This window comes from Neofelis nebulosa, chromosome 7 (genome assembly GCF_028018385.1).
Source record: "Neofelis nebulosa isolate mNeoNeb1 chromosome 7, mNeoNeb1.pri, whole genome shotgun sequence".
In the NCBI taxonomy this organism is placed as follows: Eukaryota; Metazoa; Chordata; class Mammalia; order Carnivora; family Felidae; genus Neofelis; species Neofelis nebulosa.
Genome location: NC_080788.1, coordinates 63,549,330 through 63,568,430, shown reverse-complemented (window position 1 = coordinate 63,568,430; position 19,101 = coordinate 63,549,330). Strand labels below are relative to the sequence as shown.

At 45.2% G+C, this 19,101-nt stretch overlaps 1 protein-coding gene across 2 annotated transcripts in view; it reads left to right on the top strand.

Annotated features, from left to right (window-relative positions):
• Window positions 1–10,162: 10,162 nt before the first annotated feature.
• The window catches only part of BUB1B (BUB1 mitotic checkpoint serine/threonine kinase B), a 51,242-nt gene continuing 42,303 nt past the window's right edge, over window positions 10,163–19,101 (top strand). For both annotated transcript variants that reach the window (XM_058738213.1, XM_058738212.1), the window contains exons 1-2: window positions 10,163–10,396; window positions 12,954–13,100. In XM_058738213.1, the coding sequence (XP_058594196.1) occupies window positions 10,362–10,396; window positions 12,954–13,100 (182 nt within the window). In that variant the 5' untranslated portion in view covers window positions 10,163–10,361. The remainder of the gene's footprint in view (window positions 10,397–12,953; window positions 13,101–19,101) is intronic.

The window sequence follows — 19,101 nt, the reverse complement described above, 5'->3', positions numbered from 1 at the left end:
CCAAGCAGGCTCTGCCCTGTCAGCACAGAGCTTGACATGGGGCTCAAACTCAGGAACCATCAGAGTCCATGAGACCATGACCTGAGCTGAAGTTGGACGCTTAACCCACCGAGCGTCCCAGGTGCCCCGCTTCTGATTTCTGATTTCTAACTGGCTGCATGTGCTCATGCTCAGAGAGGCCTGAGCCTCAGTCAGTGATATGTGTTAGCAGCACTATGGCTGGAGTCACCAGCTTGCCATGGAGTCACATCGCACACAAATAGATTTCACATCATTCAAAAGTTTTATCTAAGCCCGGGTTTCTCAACCTCGGCACTACTGACATTTTGGGCTGCATCATTTTTTGTTGTGAGGGGCTGTCCTGTCTGTCGTGGGATGTTTAGCAGTGTACCTCTACCCACTGGATGCTAGGAGTACCTCTGCCCCTTCCCCCCCTAGTTGTGACAGCCAAAAACGTCTCCTGGGAGAGGAGACAAAATCACTCCTGGTTGAAAACGATCAACCTAAGCAAATACTTGGCAATATCTGATTCAACACATTCAGTGGATCGAAAGCCCTAAAAGAAAAATACATGTGCATTTGTGCTATGAGCCTCACTACACAACGTGTGGTCCTGAGGAAGCAGCAGCCTGAACACCTGGGAGCCCCTTAGACGTGCGGCATCTCGGGCCCCACCCCAGGCCTGCTGAATCGGGGTCTGCATTTTAACAAGCTCCCCAGGTGCTTCGTGAAGTTTGAGAAGATCTGCTTCAGAGGTTACACAGACTCTGCTTCTCTGAATAAAGTGGACCCTGATGTTGTGTTTCTTAGTGGCGGAAGTTACTGTCGTTTTGGGTGGGACAATCCACTGTTGGGGATTTGCAGGGCATCCTGCCTCATCCCCATTGAATGCCCACAGGGACCCCCAGTCCCCAAGACAATCAAAAATACCTTCATCCTCCAGACACTCTCTGGGGAGCAGAACCACCTTGGGCGTGCAAACCTCTGGAGAGGAGCACTTTGTCTGACAGTAGGGCTACTTCTGCAGAGGTGTCCGGAAGGCACACAACGATGCAGAAGTGAAAACAGCACAGGGCTCTCCATCACATCCTCAAGGTGGGAGGGCTATGGTGTCAAGGGATGAGCACTGGCCACCACGGCCAACAGGAACATGTCAGAGCTGGGCACAGCAAAGAGGGGAGAAGGGAGACCCAGGAACCCTCCGGGAGAGACAGGAGCCACAGCCTACAGCCCAACCAGTTAGACCAGCTGTGGCAGTTCCCCCTGGTCCTGGATGGCCTCTTCGGGATCAAGCAAATGAGTGAAAACAGCTTGGCACCTGAGTGAGTCTGAGATGCCAAAGGGAATGCACCCAGGTCGGAGAGGTACCCATTCTGTGCCCTGCCCTGCCCCCTTCTCACCTGGGTCTTGTGGGAGAAGAATCTTCAGGCTTTCCCAGAGCCCGGGTGATAGGAGGCTCCATGCCCAGCTGGGAAACTTAAGACCCAGCTTCCAGGCTGCAGCCGGACACTGCCTTACCCTGGGAGCAGAAGGAGCTGGGCTTGCCCTCCTACCTTGCTGTTTGCCAGGCACAGCGAGTCACAGGCCTCCCCAGCCAGATCCCTACACCTCCTCCGAGCGCCTACCATTCTGACTCCCCACCGCCCCACAGATACCCAGAACATTCACCCTCTTGCCAACCTGCGCTGGACATCCCGTTCCTTCTGCCTGGAAAGCCTTTCTTTTCCTTCTAATAACTCCTAGTCACTTTCCAAGACCCCTCTTGGAAGCACGTTCTGACCTCTGCTTCTCTCAGCGCCCAGGCTCGGGTGGAGGAGGGGCTAAAATCTCTTTTCAGCTCCCCTGACTCCAGGCACACCCTGAGTTATAACTCAAAAACTGCCATGTTACAGACTGTTTTTGTTGGGCATAGGACTTGTGCTCTTTTTCGTATTTGTATCCCTGGCCCCTGGCACGGCACCTGACACAAAATAGTCAGTAAGTGTTTGTCGAATGAATGTAGGACATCCTAGAGTGCCTGATATAACAAGGTCATGCACTATAGCCATTCTCTTTTTGGTTCATTTCTGCCAGGCAGTTAACCAGTGTTTATGGAGTCCCAGCCTTGGGCCAGGTCCTGAGAAGCTGATGAGAAGCAAGAACTAACACGTCCTGCCTCCTGGTTCTTATAATCCCGGGAGGGACTCGGTGGAGCTGTGGCCGGCACAGCCCATGGCTACTGTGAGCAGCCTGCAGATCTAATCTCTTTGTTTGCACTTGAGGAAACTGCAGCCCATAGTTGGGAGGAATACACCTCCCAGACCTGCCTGTGCGGCAGGGTCTTCCTGGTGACAGCCCTATGGTGAGTGCTGTCCACTATCTGTCTGTTCCCGGCAGACATCTTCCCGGGGACAGACGCCAACCTCTCAAATACCAAAGCTCCCCTGGTGAAAACACAGGGACCCCATCTGGCAAATGCCCCAGCCCGTGCTCTCAGAATGCCCACCACCTTTCCTAAGTCCTCACAGGAGGGCCTGGATGGAAAATCAGAAACAGGATCAGATTGATCCACTTCTGTCTTTGGCTCTTAGGGGATGATGTTTTTTCTAACTTTGCCTGTCCTCTGGATTCTCTTCTCCCTGCTCCAGTTTGGGAGCCTGTGGTGGAAGCAAGGCATCGAAACTTCATGTGTCTTGAAGACCGCTGTGGAGAAGGGAAGCTTGTGTGGTTCTGTCCTGGCTCAAGGGACTGGGGTTCTCATCACTGGCAAGCTCAAGCCCAGGGGTGAGCCTCGGATTGTGAAATGTGAAGAATTCCTCTAATGTTGCTCTAGAAGGGTCCCAAATTCAGGTTTCCCACTGGCCCTCAGTCTCAGAATTGTTTTAAGAAAGGAAGAGTGTGGGCCAATCCTGGGGAGGACCCACACTTCCAGACAAGGTCAAAAAAGAAAAGCTGGCAGGGAGGAGGGTAGAGGTGGGAACAGAGGCCCAATAGCTTGTCACCTCACTTAGTATTCTTCTCTGAATCATCTCGCCTCTAGCCATGGTCAGCCTCTCCACAGCATGATCCAAACAACTCTCTGTTGGCTCCCACATTCAGCCAAACTAAGTTGTTTCCAAACATCCCATTCTCTCCCAGCCTGGGGGCCCCTGTCCTCCGGCCTTTCCTTGGAAGTACACCTCAGAGGCCAGATCTGCAGGAATGCCTCCCATGGCTGGGACCCTCAGAATGACAGAAGCAAACTTTCTACAGGCTGCACCAGGCCCCAGGAGGCAACATCTGGGAGACAGAGCAAGGAAGCCCGCCTGGCAAAGAAATGACGAGAGCACCCACATACCCACCCCCAGCCACTCGATCCTCCTGGCAGCTTTCCCACATTGCGCATCTCTGCCGAGAACCATCCCAACTGTTGTTCACCTATCAGGGGATCACTGCCTCCTCAAATAAGGAGAGACAGGCCTCCCTGCTGTGGAGTCCCTCGAATGCAAGTGCCAAAGACACCACAGGTTCTTGCATAAAATCTCTAGGTCCAGGGCCACAGTGAGCACACACAGTGCTTTCTGTGAATTACAAAAAAGAGGCCCCTCTGGGCAGAAGAACTTTCAGAAGTGCCTCCTCTGAGTGAGCAAAGCAGGAAAAAGTGTTCCCATTTGTGCCTCCGGACTGGCACTCTTGGGCAGGGCGTAATTTGTACAATCACATATGTGATCCTGAGTCAGCCCCCCTTTCAAAGCCTCCCCTAGGTGGTCTGGGGATTTTCCAGAGCCCTTGTGCTCACCAACCAGTCTTCTGCCATGGTCTTCCTTTCCTGCTTCAGTTGCCTGTTTGATGGCTCTACCTCTGAGGCCACTGGACAGGGTGCTGGAAGGTGCTGGAGACTGCTGGGAGGGTGCTGATGTCTAGACCGGGAGTACTCCCTGCCCCGCCCCCCCCCCCCACCCCCACCCCGGGCCCCAGGGCCCTCAGAACTGCCAGTCTTTGAGAGGCTGGAGCTTGGCTGTGTCCTCAGCACCCGGGAATGAAGGCAGTGTTGCTGGAGGCTAGCATCACACAGAATCCGCTGCCTACAGGCCCTCTCTCTATAAGGCCAAGAGTCCCTGGGGCCAGGCCAAGCAAGGGTCACTATTCAGGGTAAATAGCAAGTGGTCCTCCCCATTCCATTTCCCTCTGAGCCCATGGGGAAACCCTCCTGCTTCCACCATTCCTCTTATTTGAGGACAAACAAATGCCTGCCAGGGGCCCCATCCAACAGTTTTGGGGAAATACCTAACACATTGGAGTGAGTGGAGGCTCCCATATGATGCTGGGTGACCCTGAATTTGCTCCTCCCCCAGAATGTGCCACCCTGAAGCTGAAGTTTATTAAACATTAGAATTAGTTAAATTGCTTAATGTAGAGCTGAGGTTTGTGGCACCCAGAGCCGTGGACTTGAAGTGAGAAGCTGGAAAGTAGATCCAGATCTACTTTCATGGATGATGCTCATTATCACTTTACTTCCTTGAGTTTATTTTTTTATTTTTTTTTTTTAATTTTTTTTCAACGTTTTTTAATTTATTTTTGGGACAGAGAGAGACAGAGCATGAACGGGGGAGGGGCAGAGAGAGAGGGAGACACAGAATCGGAAACAGGCTCCAGGCTCTGAGCCATCAGCCCAGAGCCTGACGCGGGGCTCGAACTCACAGACCGCGAGATCGTGACCTGGCTGAAGACGGACGCTTAACCGACTGCGCCACCCAGGCGCCCCTACTTCCTTGAGTTTAGATCACCTAATGTGTAAACTGAGCACAATGATGAATATTTGGGCACTCTCTAGATTTTCTAAGACCTTCCTGGAGCACAAAACTCTGGTCGGGATAATGCCAGGGCAAAAGAGCCCAAATTTGTACTTCTTATTACTTTATAGTGTATTTAGCTCCATATCTTACCTTGTTTTGTAACAGCCCTGCCATATGATCGCTTCTGTTCTCAGCTTGTGGTCCACTCCAACCTTTTTTTTTTCCTGCCAGATGCAGAAAAGTTGATAACTGGTATTGATTGCCTCATTCAGCGCATATATTTTTTGCGTATATCAGTGTGGAATTTCTGGGTCAATTTCCAGTGGCTTGAGAAGACCCGTGAAGAGTAAGGTAGTTCTGCAGAAAAGCAGAAACCTAGTCCAGAAGAGGTTTTCTGTGGAATTGAAGAGAGAGAAACCCAGCTCCTTGGAGAGTTCTCTAATACCCTGTTAGCAACAGCTACTGTGAGATGCAACTGGGTAGCAGCCAGTAGTCCCCAGCCCTAGGCTCTGGCATCTTTTCACCCTTCACCTCCCTTCCTCCTGCAAACACAAGACGGTTTGGATTATTATGCCTCCTTCTCATTGGTTCTTCTACCTCAAGGCACCTCATCACTGGTAAATCCAAGATGCAGCTGCTGCCCTGATTGGCTGATCTGTTGCTGGGGTGAAAGCCAGCATGGTGATACTGCTTTCCCAGATGTGGTCTCCTTCAGGCCCCGAAGCTACACACCCCCCATTCAGTGTCTCTTGACCTTCCTCCCACCCCCAGATAGTCCCTCCTTCCTCTTGTGGTTGCACAGTAAACAATCAGTCCATCCAAGGGTTCCCTGGAGACCCAGAGGTTTTCATCTTTGCAGTGTTTAGCCTGCTAAAGTAGGCTTTCATATAATCCATGAAGGCAAAGTTGGGGGAAATCAGCCTTTGATAATCAAGAACACACACATCTCCACAAGACCCAGCAAGAGATCATAAATTTTCTAACAGCTAAATCCTCTAAAAGCCACTGATGCTGATATGTATGGCTTTGCATATAAAGCAAATGTATAAAAATGAGCGGCTTGCTAGTCCCCAACTGTTATCAGTCACCACTGGGCCTGAAATTCCACCATTAAGATTTATTCCTTTATGAATTTTCTTCTCCTGAGACCGACTGTTAAAATACAAAGAGCCCAAAATCTGTTCTGAAAGATGTGTGGAAAGGTTTCTTCATGGTCAAATGTGTTCAGAGACACCAACATATTTTACACCCCCTGTGATAGGCGGAATCATCACAGCCAAAGATGTCCGTGTCCTAATCCATGGAACCTGTGGCAAAAGGGACTTGGCAGATGTGATTAACATTCAGAACCTTGAGATAGACAGGTTATCCTGGATCATCTGGATGGGTCCAATGTAATTACATGAGCCCTTAAAAGCAATGAGAGTTTCCTGACTGTGGTTAGAGATGTGGTGACAGAAGCCAGATCAGACAGATGTTGTGTTGCTGGCTTTGAAGCTGTAGGAAGGGGCCCACAAGTGAAGGAAGTGAAGGAATACAAGTGAATGCCTCTAAAAACTGGAAAAGAGGAAACAAATTCTCCCAAAGGGCTTCCAGAAACACAGTCCTGCCAACACCTTGTTTAACCCAGTGAGGCTTGAGTCAAACTTCTGACCAACCAAACTGTAAGATGATAAATCTGTGTTGTTTTAAGCTACCAAGTTTATGGTATTTTGTTACAGCAGCAATTGAAAATGAAAACACCCTTTCCCTTAGAGATTCATAGTGCACTTTGGCCTATTAAGGGCTCTAGGGAGCCGTTCAGTAAAGATACCCATTTAAGTAAGCATTTCAGAAGTTTAGTTGAAAACCCAACCTTTATTCCCCTATAAAATCTACTAGCATCTTAGAACAGGATGTGAAAGGGGTGCCTGGTTGCTCAGCCAGTTAAGTGTCCGACTTCAGCTCAGGTCATGATCTCAAGGTTCATGAGTTTGAGCCCTGCGTCAGGCCCTGTGCTGACCGCTCAGAACCTGGAGCCTGCTTTGGATTCTGTGTCTCCTCTCTCTGCCTCTCCCTCCCCCACTAGTATTCTGTCTCTCTCTCTCAAAAATAAATAAAACATTAAAAAAAATTAAAAAAAGAATATGAGGTGCAAAATACTGCATTCAAGCCTGAACTATTATTAACATCTTAGTGTGACTTAGTTCGTGTTTTCTTTTTCTTTCTTTCTTTCTTTCTTTTTTTTTTTTTTTTTTTTTTTTTTTGAGAGAGAGTGTGTGCACATGCACAGGGCACATGCTCAGGAGGGGCTGCGGGAGAGGGAGGGAGAGAATCTTAAGCAGGCTCCAGGCCCAGTCTAGAGCCCCGCACAGGGCTGGATCTCAGCACAGTGAGATCATGACCTGAGCCGAAATCAAGAGTCGAAGGCTTAACCAACTGAGTCACCCAGGCGCCCCAGTTCGTAAGTTTTCAATGTGATAGCTAGGTGAGAGAGAACAGGACACAGGATAAACAGTTTTTGATGGGCCAGCACGGAGGTCTAAAGAAGTGAGACCTGGGTACAGGAAGTCAGAGGAAAGAGCAGGGAAATGGAGAGGAAGTGGACACATACTGAAGAAAAACTTCAGCTGCTACACAGCTTGTGTTGTTATTCTCAATAGTTTGTGTCAAATCTTGCCTATCACGTTTACCATCTTCTCTACAAAATTTGCCTTGACTTCCTCCTTTCCCTCAGCCCCGGGCTGGAAGGTCTTCGTATGTGTCTCCATGCCCCCCTGTGTTTATTTACCTCTGGTTATGGCAGCAATGTACTGAAATTGCCCGTTTATTTGTCTCTCCAGCTAACCTGAAGTTGCCAGAAGACAAGAGCTGTGTCTGGTTCATTGTTCAGATTGTTTGTATCCCACTCATGCTCAGCACATTGAAATATGTGAGCCTCTGTCTTACCCTCTTTGGACCAGAAATGTATATGAGCTTAATCCTGACTTCCTTCCTGACTGGTGGGTGCTATTGAGACCCAAATCACCACTCAGCCACAGTCCAGTCCAACAAAAACTCATGTTCCCAATAAATCCATACAGTACCTCTGTCATACCTTTTTATTATTTTTTTAATGGTAGATTGTGAGCCAGACTGATAGATCTCATTTTATTTATTATTTTTTTTAATGTTCATTTTTGAGAGAGAGAAGAGAGAGAGAGAGAGATAGGGGCAGAGTGCAAGTGGGGGAAGGGCAAAGAGAGAGGGAGACACAGGATCTGAAGCAGGCTCCACGCTCCAAGCTGTCAGCACAGAGCCCAATTTGGGGCTCGAACCTGAAAGGGTGAGCCTACGCCGGCCAACTCCATCTTGTTCTGTGTCCTTCACCTCGACCACGCCTCCTCCCCTTGAGTAACCTCCCGCTCACCTGCCTAACAGGACTCGGACCCTTCCCCAGCCAATCGGCTGAGGCCACAGCCATTACCTCACCAACTGCCCCTAGGCCCCAATAAAATCTTTGTCCTTTTGAAACTCGCTCTCTCTCCCCGGTATCTCACCACTGGGTCGGTGCAGGTAGGGGATTGAGCTCGAGCTAGCTCGAATAAAGGCTCTTTTGCTTTTACATCGGACTCGGCTCCCTGGCGGTATTTGGGGATCACGAATTCTGGCCGTAACAGAACCCACAAACCATGAGATCATGACCTGAGTTGAAACCAAGAATCGGACGCTTAACCGACAGAGCCACCCAGGCGCCCCTGTCATACTTTTTTTTTTTAAAAATCTATCTCCCTTCTTCTCTGGTGAAACAAACAGAGTTTAGCTTGAATGTGTTCCATGTTGTACCACAGTTTGTGGGGCTACAAGCAAGACTGAGATCAAAAGAACAAATGCTACACTTCCAAGATGGTTTATAGGAAGCAACAGAAAATAAGGAGTTGTAGATGCGAACAGGACACCCTGGGGAAAGGAAATGAGAGACTAGGTTAGTACTGGTGTGAGATGAGAGATAAAATGACACAGAGAGGGAATCCCATATATCACCTCTCCCATAATCCAGAAAGTCTTCTTGGATTTAGAGGACTTAGAAATAAAGAGAAACCAAAATTTCCTGTGGGGAATCACCCCTTCGCCTCTCATCTCCCAAGATGAAACACATGATTTGGGCCTGAACAATCAGAATCCTGAATCTACTAGTTCCAGTGACTGCGGGGAAGTGGCTAAAGAGAGCGACTTCTAAGTCTGAACTTGAACCTGGAAGGACAAAGTCCTGTAGCTGTTACTCAATGGAGAATGACAATAAACTAATATAAATAAGAATAGAGGTGAGAAATGGAGAAGGCCCCAGGCCTGATGACGCCACAGGACATGAGTCCTGGATTAAGTGTCATCTGAAGTCTTTTATATATGAGCCAATAAACTTCTTTTTCTGAGTAAGTCAGTTTGAGTCAGATTTCCATTCCAATGCAATCAAGAGTCCTGATGATGCAGAAGAAAGAAGAACTTACATAGTGTGAAAAAAAGGTGGAGAGGCGACAGGCTGGCTCAGTGGGTAAAGGCTGTGACTCTTGATGTCAGGGTTCTAAGTTCAAGCCCCATGTTAGGTGTAGAGATTACTTAAAAATAAAATCTTAAAAAAAATGTTGGAGAAACCTGAGAACCAAGAAGCAAGGAGTAGTGAACACCTACTCCCAGTTCCCCACTCTAGGAAGGGCCACCTCTCACCACCCCTAAGTTCACAGGAAGAGGACTCCTCTGTACTGGGTTTGTTCAAAAGGTCGCTCCCCTGGCCACAACTGAGCCCACCATATTTTCTTCCTCAGGAAACTGGAACTGGCCCTAAGAGTCCAATGCCAGTGGAGGCTGGTGTCTTGAAGAGGAAAAGAGGCCAAACCTTGGCAGCCAAGGCATAGCTGTATTTTCTGTGTGCGGACTATGCAATAAAGGCAATGCATCCCATTACAGATGAGGAAATTTGAAGGTCAGAGAGAGTATGTGACTTTGCCTAAGGCTGCACACTTGGTACAATTTTTACAGAACTAGAGTTCAGCTTTTCTGAATTCAAAGGTTAGGCACGAAACAGCTGGGTCAGAGCTCCCTAAGCTGTGGACATATGAGCAACTTGAGTCGGACAGCAAGGGTGATCACAGCCTGGCCAGCTACCTAAGAAGAGTCCAGCCAAGTGCAAGCACTCAAAGATATCTCTCTGCTCAAAACATCAAAGAAATTCTGGTGCTTAAAGTGTCCCTCGCTCGGTTCAGAAACTGGCTTTAGAGCGCTCTCAGACAATTTATACCGCCACTACCTGCGCGGACTGAGCAGCCACAGACTCCCCGGAAACTACAACTCCCATTGTGCATGGCGACTGCGTGGACTAAACCCGGGCTAAACTACAAGCCCCAGAATTCCTTGGGAGAAAGACGCGAGTACGAAGGGACGGAGGGGCGTATTCACGTCGTCCGCGCGGGACCGTTAAATTTGAAACTTGGAGGGTTTGAGGTGGCTGCTTTGCGAAGGAGTCAAGGGCACGCTTTTGTCCTTCTTGTCTCTTCATTATCTCTAAGCGCAGGTTGCAGGAGGAAGCCCAGGCGTTCTGCGGCCCTGAGGAAAGGCTTGCGGCAGGACGAGGGCCTGAACCCGGAATGCAGGATGGCGGCGATGAAGAAGGAAGGGGGTGCTCTGAGGTAGGTACGCGAGAAGGGCTGCCGGGAGTTGGGCCTGCGAGACCCGAGGGTGCCTAGTCGGTGTCAGAGGCTCGGATCAAGAGCAGTCAAGGGGAACACGGTCGGGAGAAGAGCGGGCCCGACTGGAGCCTCCCTCCTGCTGGAGTCGCAAGGGGTGGATGTGAAGCCCCGGTAAAACCTCAGTGGGGTGAGGGCACGTGAGAACCCCGCTGCACCCAGCTTCAAAGCTAAGGTGGCTGTGCGACCCCAGTGGTACAAGGAACTTGGAATTTGTAGTGTGGTCTGTGTCTCTCAGCTCAGACGTTTGCTAGCTCTTTGACCTTGGACTTGTCTTAATACGGAAAATGCTGACGAATTCAAAGTATCTGTGAAATTAACTGCCTCCAAATAAGTGCCCAACAAGTGGTAGGTGCTTCCATGGCAATGGAATGGTCAGAAATCTAAAAAGCCCTTCTTTGCATGCTTGCTGCTTTTCCTTATTTAAATATATATCAGTTCTTCCAGGTTGGAATTCTGTATGCGTTTTCGTTATGGGGTCCACAATACTTAGATAAATGCCATATGGAGGGTTCTTTAACTCATGCAACAAATACTTATTGACCACCTACTAAGCGCTAGTATGGCAAATAAACAAAAAACACAAAACCCCCTGCCCTTGTGAAAGTTCTGAGGTGGGAGCAACAGACAATAACCAAGATCAATAAACTAAAAGATAGATGGTCAGTCCTAGAAGAACTAAAATGGTGGGGAGTAGGGGGGTTGGTGCAATTGTAGATAGTTTTAAACAGGAGTCTCACTAAGAAAGTCTCATTTGGGTCAAGACTTGAAGGGAACTCAAGAGCTAGTCATGCGTGTATCTGGGGGGAAGTACAGAGTTTTGGAGGGTGAGGGTTGGGGGAGGGAGCAGCACCTGGCAAGTGTAGCTGGAACCAAGTGAGCCAGGAGAGTAAAAGGTGAAGGTGACGATGCAGGCATTCTAAGGACTTGGCTTTTACTCAGGTTTGAAAGTCACTGGAAGGTTTTGAGCAGAGGAAAGTCATGATCTGATATGGATTTCAATAGGATTGTGGGCTACAGTGTTGAAAAGACTTAAGGCAGAAAAGGATGAAAGCAGGGAGACCAGTTAAGAGGTTATTGAAATAATCCAGGCAAGAGAAGATGGTAACTTGAGCCAGACTAGAGACAGTGGAGACGAGAGGTTGGTTCCTGGATCTGTTTTGAAGGTAGAGCCAACAGGATTTGCTCCCTGACTGGAGGTAGGGTGGTAGTGAGAGGGGTGTTAAGGGTGGCACTGAGATTTTTGGCTTGTGTAACTGGAAAAATGAAAGTGCCATTTATATGAGATGAAGGAAGACTGTGGGAGGAGCAGGTCTGGGAAGAGACAAGAGCAGGAAGGGATGGATGCAGTCCCAGCTCAGTTTGGGACATTAGTTGAGGTAGTTTAATTGCTATTTCATGATCAAGAGAAGAATTTCAGATGAACTCAGCAAACATTTATTCAGTGCTTACTAGCGTCAGATCCTATATTAGACCATGGGAATAGAAAACTAAATGACGTGCTGGGGTGCTTGGATGGCTCAGTCAATTAAGGGTCCAACCTCAGCTCAGGTCACAATCTCAGGTTCATGAGTTTGAGCCCCACATCCAGCTTTCTGCTCTCAGCACAGAGCCTGCTTCAGATCCTCTGTCCCCCTCTCCCTCCCCTGCTTGCACTCTTTCTCTCTGTCTCAAAATAAATAAACAAACAAACAACAACAAATCAACAAAATGGCACAGCCCTTACATTTATAGGAGTCACACAATATAGTTAAGAAGTTGTGAGTAGTTACAACCTAAATTATTAATCACTCAGAGTTTACTTTCTTTAGTTCTCATCTAGATTGAGGTCACACATAACTTTCACTTTATTTTGAGGATTAGTTCCTGTTTCTCTGTTTTAAACTCAGAGATGATGTCCCAGAGCCAGAAGTGGGCTTCTATCTGACAATTGCAGAGCTCTGAAGTTCAGAGCACATACCCCCTATGGTGATTGCCTTCAAAAAACTTGTGGGAATTTCCCCATCAACAGGCTTAACAGAATTGGAGTGGTGGGGACCAGTTGTGATCACTAAATTGTATCTTTGTCCCCTCTCTGGGAAATACATATTCATTCCAGTTTCAGTTTTAAGCCATCATTTGAAACATGGGGTGTTAGTCCAACAAACTATTTGCTAACTTTAAATGGGATGATGCATTAGTGGTAAGCATAGAACTGCTTTTTATCTACCTTGCCGAATTTATAATTTTTTCCCCTTCTTTTCTTCCTGGCTTAAACTTTACTCTTAGAACTGTCCACAGTATCCTAGTCACATTCTCTTTTCCGTTAGGCAATATTACAGCCATAAACTTGGAAACCATAGAAAGGCTCAGAAGCTTAGGAGTATAAGAACACTACTAATGTGCCAGCCCACCATATTCAGCTCAAAGATCATGAATAATCACTTATCTGAAAGCATTTATAATAATCTAGTGATACGATAATGCGTTATTAGTATTACTTTTGTTTCTCTCTTCACAGTGAAGCCATGTCTTTGGAGGGAGATGAGTGGGAGCTGAGTAAAGAAAATGTCCAACCCTTAAGGCAGGGGCGGATCATGTCTACGCTTCAGGGAGCATTGGCGCAGCAAGAATCTGCCTGTAACACTACTCTTCAGCAACAGAAACGGTGTGTAGAACGATTTGGGGTGAACCTGTCATCATTCATCCCTAACTGTGGTTAGTAATGTAGGTGTGGATCCATGCAGATTGGCTTAAGAAGTACTTTTCAAAGTTGATAGTGTGAGAATCTGTTCTCCACCTGCTTTTTCATCACACAACAGCTATCTAAAGATCTCCCTGAGTGCAATTACGAACAAGAGTATAGGATTTCATTTCATTATGTTATGGAGCAGCCAAACTTTTGTATCAATAGAAGTACATCTTGGGGCGTCTGGGCGGCTCAGTTGGTTAAGCTTCTAACTCTTGGTTTTAGCTAAGGTCATGATCTCGAGGTTCATGAGATTGTGCCCCACTCACTTTGGGCTCTGTGCTGACAGTGTGGAGCCTGCTTGGGATTCTCTCTCTCCCTCCCTGTCTCTGTCTCTCCCCTGTTCTCTCTCTCTCTCAAAATAAATAAATTAACTTAAAAAAAAAAAATACATCTTGAGGCACCTGGATGGCTCAGTTGGTTAAGTGTCAACTCTTGGTTTCGGCTCAGGTCATGATCTCACAGTTCGTGAGTTTGAGTCCCGCATCGGGCTTCATGCTAATAGTGTGGAGCCTGCTTGGGATTCTCTATCTCCCTCTCTGTCTCTCTGCCTCTCCCCTGCTTGCTGTCTCTGTCTCTCTCAAAAAATAAATTAAAAAAGATTTTTTTTAAATAAAATAAAATGATACATCTTATACAGGGGACAATGAGAAGCAAAGTAAAGCAAGTATCATATTACAGTATTTACCAAAAGTATCATGTCATTCTGGATCCCTAAATAGAATTAACTCTTTAATAATAACCAGTTAGAGAAATCGCTTCCTTGGATTTTGAGTACTCAGAGAGAGGGGATCTGCTATCTTGTATGTATACTCAATTTTTAACTTTCTAGGAAAGTATTTTTGAGAATGTGCCAAAAAAGAAATAGTGACCTCCAAAGAAAAATATAAACCTGAGAGAAATTAAATTTATACTAGAAAGTGTCTCATTGATGATTTAATAAACTCTGAAAAAAGAAAAGCCAAAAAATACTACGGTTGGACAGCACAGGGGCTAGGGGCACCGACTCCCCAAGCGGTAGAAAATCCATTTGTAACTTTCAACTCCCCCAAAATTTATTAAAAGCCTACTGTTGGGGCATCTGGGTGGTTCAGTCGGTTAAGCATCTGACTCTTGATTTTGGCTCAGGTCATGATCTCACTGTTGGTGGAATTGAGCCCCACATCAGGCTCTTCACTATCAGTGCAGAGCCTGCTTGGGATTCTCTCTCTCTTTCACTCTCTGCCCTTCCCCCTCCCCACCCTCAAAATAAATAAGTAAACTTAAAAAAAAATAAATAAAAGCCTCCTGTTGACTGGAAGCTTTACTGTTACATAACATAAACAGTTAACACATATTTTGTATATGTATTATATACTATACTACAATAAACTACAGAAAAGAATATGTTGTTAAGAAAATCAGAAAGAAGAGAAAATATATTTATAGAACTATATACTATTTACTTGGAAAACATCTCCATATAAATAAACCCACATAGTTCAAACCCATGTGGTTCAAGTGTCAACTGTACTGCATTATTCAAATGGACCTATAGAACTTACTTTCCTAAATAAGCTTTTTTCAAAAGAGTGAACTAAAATATCCTTTCCTACCTTGAATCTCTGACAAAAAAATTTCGCCATCATAGTCAAGTTATCATAAATTTGGGGTTATAATGTAATGAACGTCCTCGTTCATCTCTTTGGATCTTTAAAAGTATCAAAAGATTGTGGTGTTGTATTGTTAACTTTTCTTCCTGGTTTCTGTGATATTGTACTAGTGTTTCCACTTCTCGAACCTTCCTTTTTTCTTATTGGCTTCTTATTGCATTTTATCTAAGTCGTTTGTTCATTGCCCTGTGTGTCCTTACATATTCACATTTTCCGGGATTGTTTAACAGCTATTTACATCTCTTATTTGCCTTCTAAATGTCTTTTTATCTACTTGTAACGTATAATCACTAATGTATTAAATACTGAATCACTTCTCTTATAAATGATCTTCCTTCTTCTACTCCATTTTGGTTAAGGGTACCAAAACTCACTTGAATGATCTTTCTCATTGCCCTCTCATCCAAATTATATTTAGTCAGTTTCTCAGGTCTGGGATTTTTTTTTTCTTAAAGTATAATTTACATGCTGTGAATGCTCAGATTTTTAAGTGTACCATTTAATCAGTTTTGACATGCACTTCAACCCACAGAACATTATTACCTCTGAAAGTTCTCTCATGCCCATTCCCAATCAGTGTTCTTCCTCTCCCCCATGAAGAAACCAGTGATCAGATTTCTGTCATCATAGATGATAGAATAAGCATCATTTGATGCTTATTCTAGAAGCTTATGTAAATGAGGTCATGCATTTCTTTCACTCAGCATGTTTTATTAGGCTTTTCCATGTTGCATGTATCAGATTGTTCCTTTTTATTACTGAGCAGTATTTCATTTGTTTATCCATTTATTAATTGATGGACATTCGATTCTTTACTGTTTTGTGCTTCATGAATAAAGCTATTGGGGACATTCTTGTACAAGGATTTTTGTGGACATAGATTTTCATTTCTCTTAGAACTGTTGGGGGATGCTTGGGTGGCTCAGTCGTTTAAGAGTCTGACTTTGGCTCAGGTCACGATCTCGCAGTTTGTGAGTTCGAGCCCCTCATCAGGCTTGCAACTGTCAGCACAGAGCCTGCTTCGGATCCTCTGTCCCTCTCCCCCCTGCCCCCCTGCCCCTTCTCTGCATGCAGCTCTCTCTCAAAAATAAACATTAAAGGGCGCCTGGGTGGCTCAGTCAGTTAAGCAACTGACTTCAGCTCAGGTCATGATCTCACGGTTCGTGGGTTCGAGCCCCACATTGGGCTCTGTGCTGACAGCTCAGAGCCTGGAGCCTGCTTCAGATTCTGTCTCCCTTTCTCTCTGCCCCTCCCCCACTTGTGCTCTGTCTCTCTCTCTATCTATCTCTCTCAAAAATAAATAAAATGTAAAAAAAAAATTAAAAAAAAAAATAAATAAATAGACATTAAAAAAAAAAAAGCATAGAACTGAAACTGATGGGTCATATAAATATGTTTAACTTTTTGGGGCACCTGGGTTCCTCAGCTGGTTAAGCATTGGACTTCGGCTCACGTCATGATCTGGAGGTTCATAGGTTTGAGCCCCACATCAGGCTCTGCGCTGACAGCATGGAGCCTGCTTGGGAGTCTCTCTCTCTCTGCCCCTCCCCCATATGCCTGCACTCTCACTCTCAAAAATAAGCTTAAAAAAATAAAATGAATGTATAACTTTTTAAGAAACTGGCAGTTTTCCAAAGAGATTATAACATCTTACACTTCTGTCAGCTATGTATGAGAGTTTGCCTTCTCCAAATCTACTTCAGTATTTTGGTGGTGCCAGTCTTTCATTTTAGCCATTTTGGTGGGTATGTAATAATATTATGGTTTTACTTGTGATTTCCCTGGTGATTAATGATGGTGAGCACTTTTTCTCATGGTTACTGGCCTTTTTTTTTTTTATTAATAGATCATAGATTTTACTCTTTTTTTCTTTCTTTCTAGAGAATGCATGCATGACTGGGGGAGAGGGGCAGAGGGAAAGAGAGAGAGATGCTTAAGCTCTACACTGAGCATGGAGCCTGACACAGGGGCTCTATCCCACAACACTGGGATCCTGACCTGAATCGAAATTAAGAGTCTGACGCTCAACCAACTGAGCCACCCAGGCACCCAGTTATTGGCCTTTTAAATCTCTTTTGTGGTGTATTTGTTTAGACATTCTGCCCAGTTTTAAAATTGGATTGCAGGAGACCTTTACCTAGTCTGTGTACAAGACTTCTATCAAATAATGTGTTGCAAACATTTTCTTCCAGTTCATGGTTGCCTGTTTTCTCAGTGGTGTTTTTTGATGAGCAGACATTTTTCATTTTGATTAAGCTTAATGAATTACTGTTTTTCTTTTATGGTTAGTGCTTTTTTGTGTCTTTAGATCTTTGCAAAGATCCAAAGTTGCAAAGATACTCTCCTGTGTTTTCTTCTAGTAGCTTTATTGTTTCACTTTTTATGTTTCAGTCTATGATTCATCTTAAATTTATCCTTGTGTACACTGTAAGGCTGGAAAAGTTCTTTCTGCCCACCCCCCATCCCCCAATATGGATTTCTAGTTGTTCTGCCTCCATTTGTTGAAGAGATTTTTTTTCTTTTTCCCTACTGAACTGGTTTGGGGCCCTTGTGAAAAAGAAATCATTTGACTATGTGTGTGGATATTTATGGACTGTATTCTCTTCCATTGATCCAGTTGCTTATCCTTTCACCAATTGCATATTACATATTGTCTTGATTAGCTTTATATAGTAAATCTTGACTTAGGGTAGAGTGAGTTCTCCACCTTTTGTTGTTCTTTTTTAAATTTGTTTTGGCTATTTTAGGTCCTTTGCTTTTCCAAACAAATTTTAAAATCTTGTCTGTTTTAAGAACAGAACTTGTGAGGTTTTGGTTGGATTGCATTGCATCTACAGAGAAATTTGGAGGGTTGCTGATATTTATCAGTAGTGTCTTAGGTTTTATTTTTTCACCATTTTGGCAGGTAATCCCATCATCATGTCATACTTAAATCACCATATTAGTTTCATAATTGTAGTTCCTTATATAAATTCTTTTATTCCTAAAATGTTACTTAATTGATCTTTTTGAAGTCTTTACTTATCATATTTAAGATATTCTCCAATTTTTTTTTTTAATGTTTATTTTTATTTTTGAGAAAGAGAGAGTGCGAGTGTGGGAGAGGCAGGGAGAGAGGGAGACACAGAATCCGAAGGAGGTTCCAGGCTCCGAGCTGTCAGCACAGAGCTGGACATGGAGCTTGAACCCACAAACCACAAGATCATGACCTGAACTGAGGTTAGATACTTAACTGACTGAGCCACCCAGGCACCCCAAGATATTCTCCAATTAAAGAGTCAGTAGTAGCTTGAGCAGATGGAACCCAAAGTCTTTATTTTTAATTTTTTTTTTTTTTAAGGTAATCTGTATGCCTAACAAGGGGCTTGAACTCACAACCTTGAGATAAAGTGTTGCATGCTCTTTCAACTAAGCCAGCCAGGCACCCAAAGTCTTTAAATTTACATTTAAAACATGCCCTTCTTACTTCTCCAGATATCTCCACCTATTCCCAATACTAACTGTCTTATAGCTCAATTTCCTCTTGATAAACTCTCCCACTTTTACAACTTTATTCAATGCTGATTTCTTGGAAAACTCCACTTTTCTTTGAAATTTTCTGGTTCCTTCAGAGTCCCACCTTCTGATGCTGCTTCTGTGATACCTCCTTTTGCTTCTCAAAGGCTTTACTTTCCATTCTTGGCAACTGTAATATACTATACCACTTTGATTTTTTTTTTTTCAACGTTTTTTATTTATTTTTGGGACAGAGAGAGACAGAGCATGAACGGGGGAGGGGCAGAGAGAGAGGGAGACACAGAATCGGAAACAGGCTCCAGGCTCCGAGCCATCAGCCCAGAGCCTGACGCGGGGCTCGAACTCACGGACCGCGAGATCGTGACCTGGCTGAAGTCGGACGCTTAACCGACTGCGCCACCCAGGCGCCCCATATACTATACCACTTTGTATTGTGGGTTAATTTTTCATTTGTATACTTTGTCTTTTATTTTTGATGTTTGTTTATTTTTATTTATTTATTTTTTTAATGTTTATTTATTTTTGAGAGACAGAGCGCAAGCTGGGGAGGGTCAGGGATAGAGGTAGGCACAGAATCCAAAGCAGGCTCCAGGCTCCACGCTGTCAGCACAGGGCCCGACGCGGGGCTCGAACTCACAAACCGTGAGATTATGACCTGAGCTGAAGTCAGAGGCTTAACCAGCTGAGCCACCCAGGCGCCCCAATGTTTGTTTATTTTTGAGAGAGAGAGAGAGAGCGAGTAGGGGAAGGGC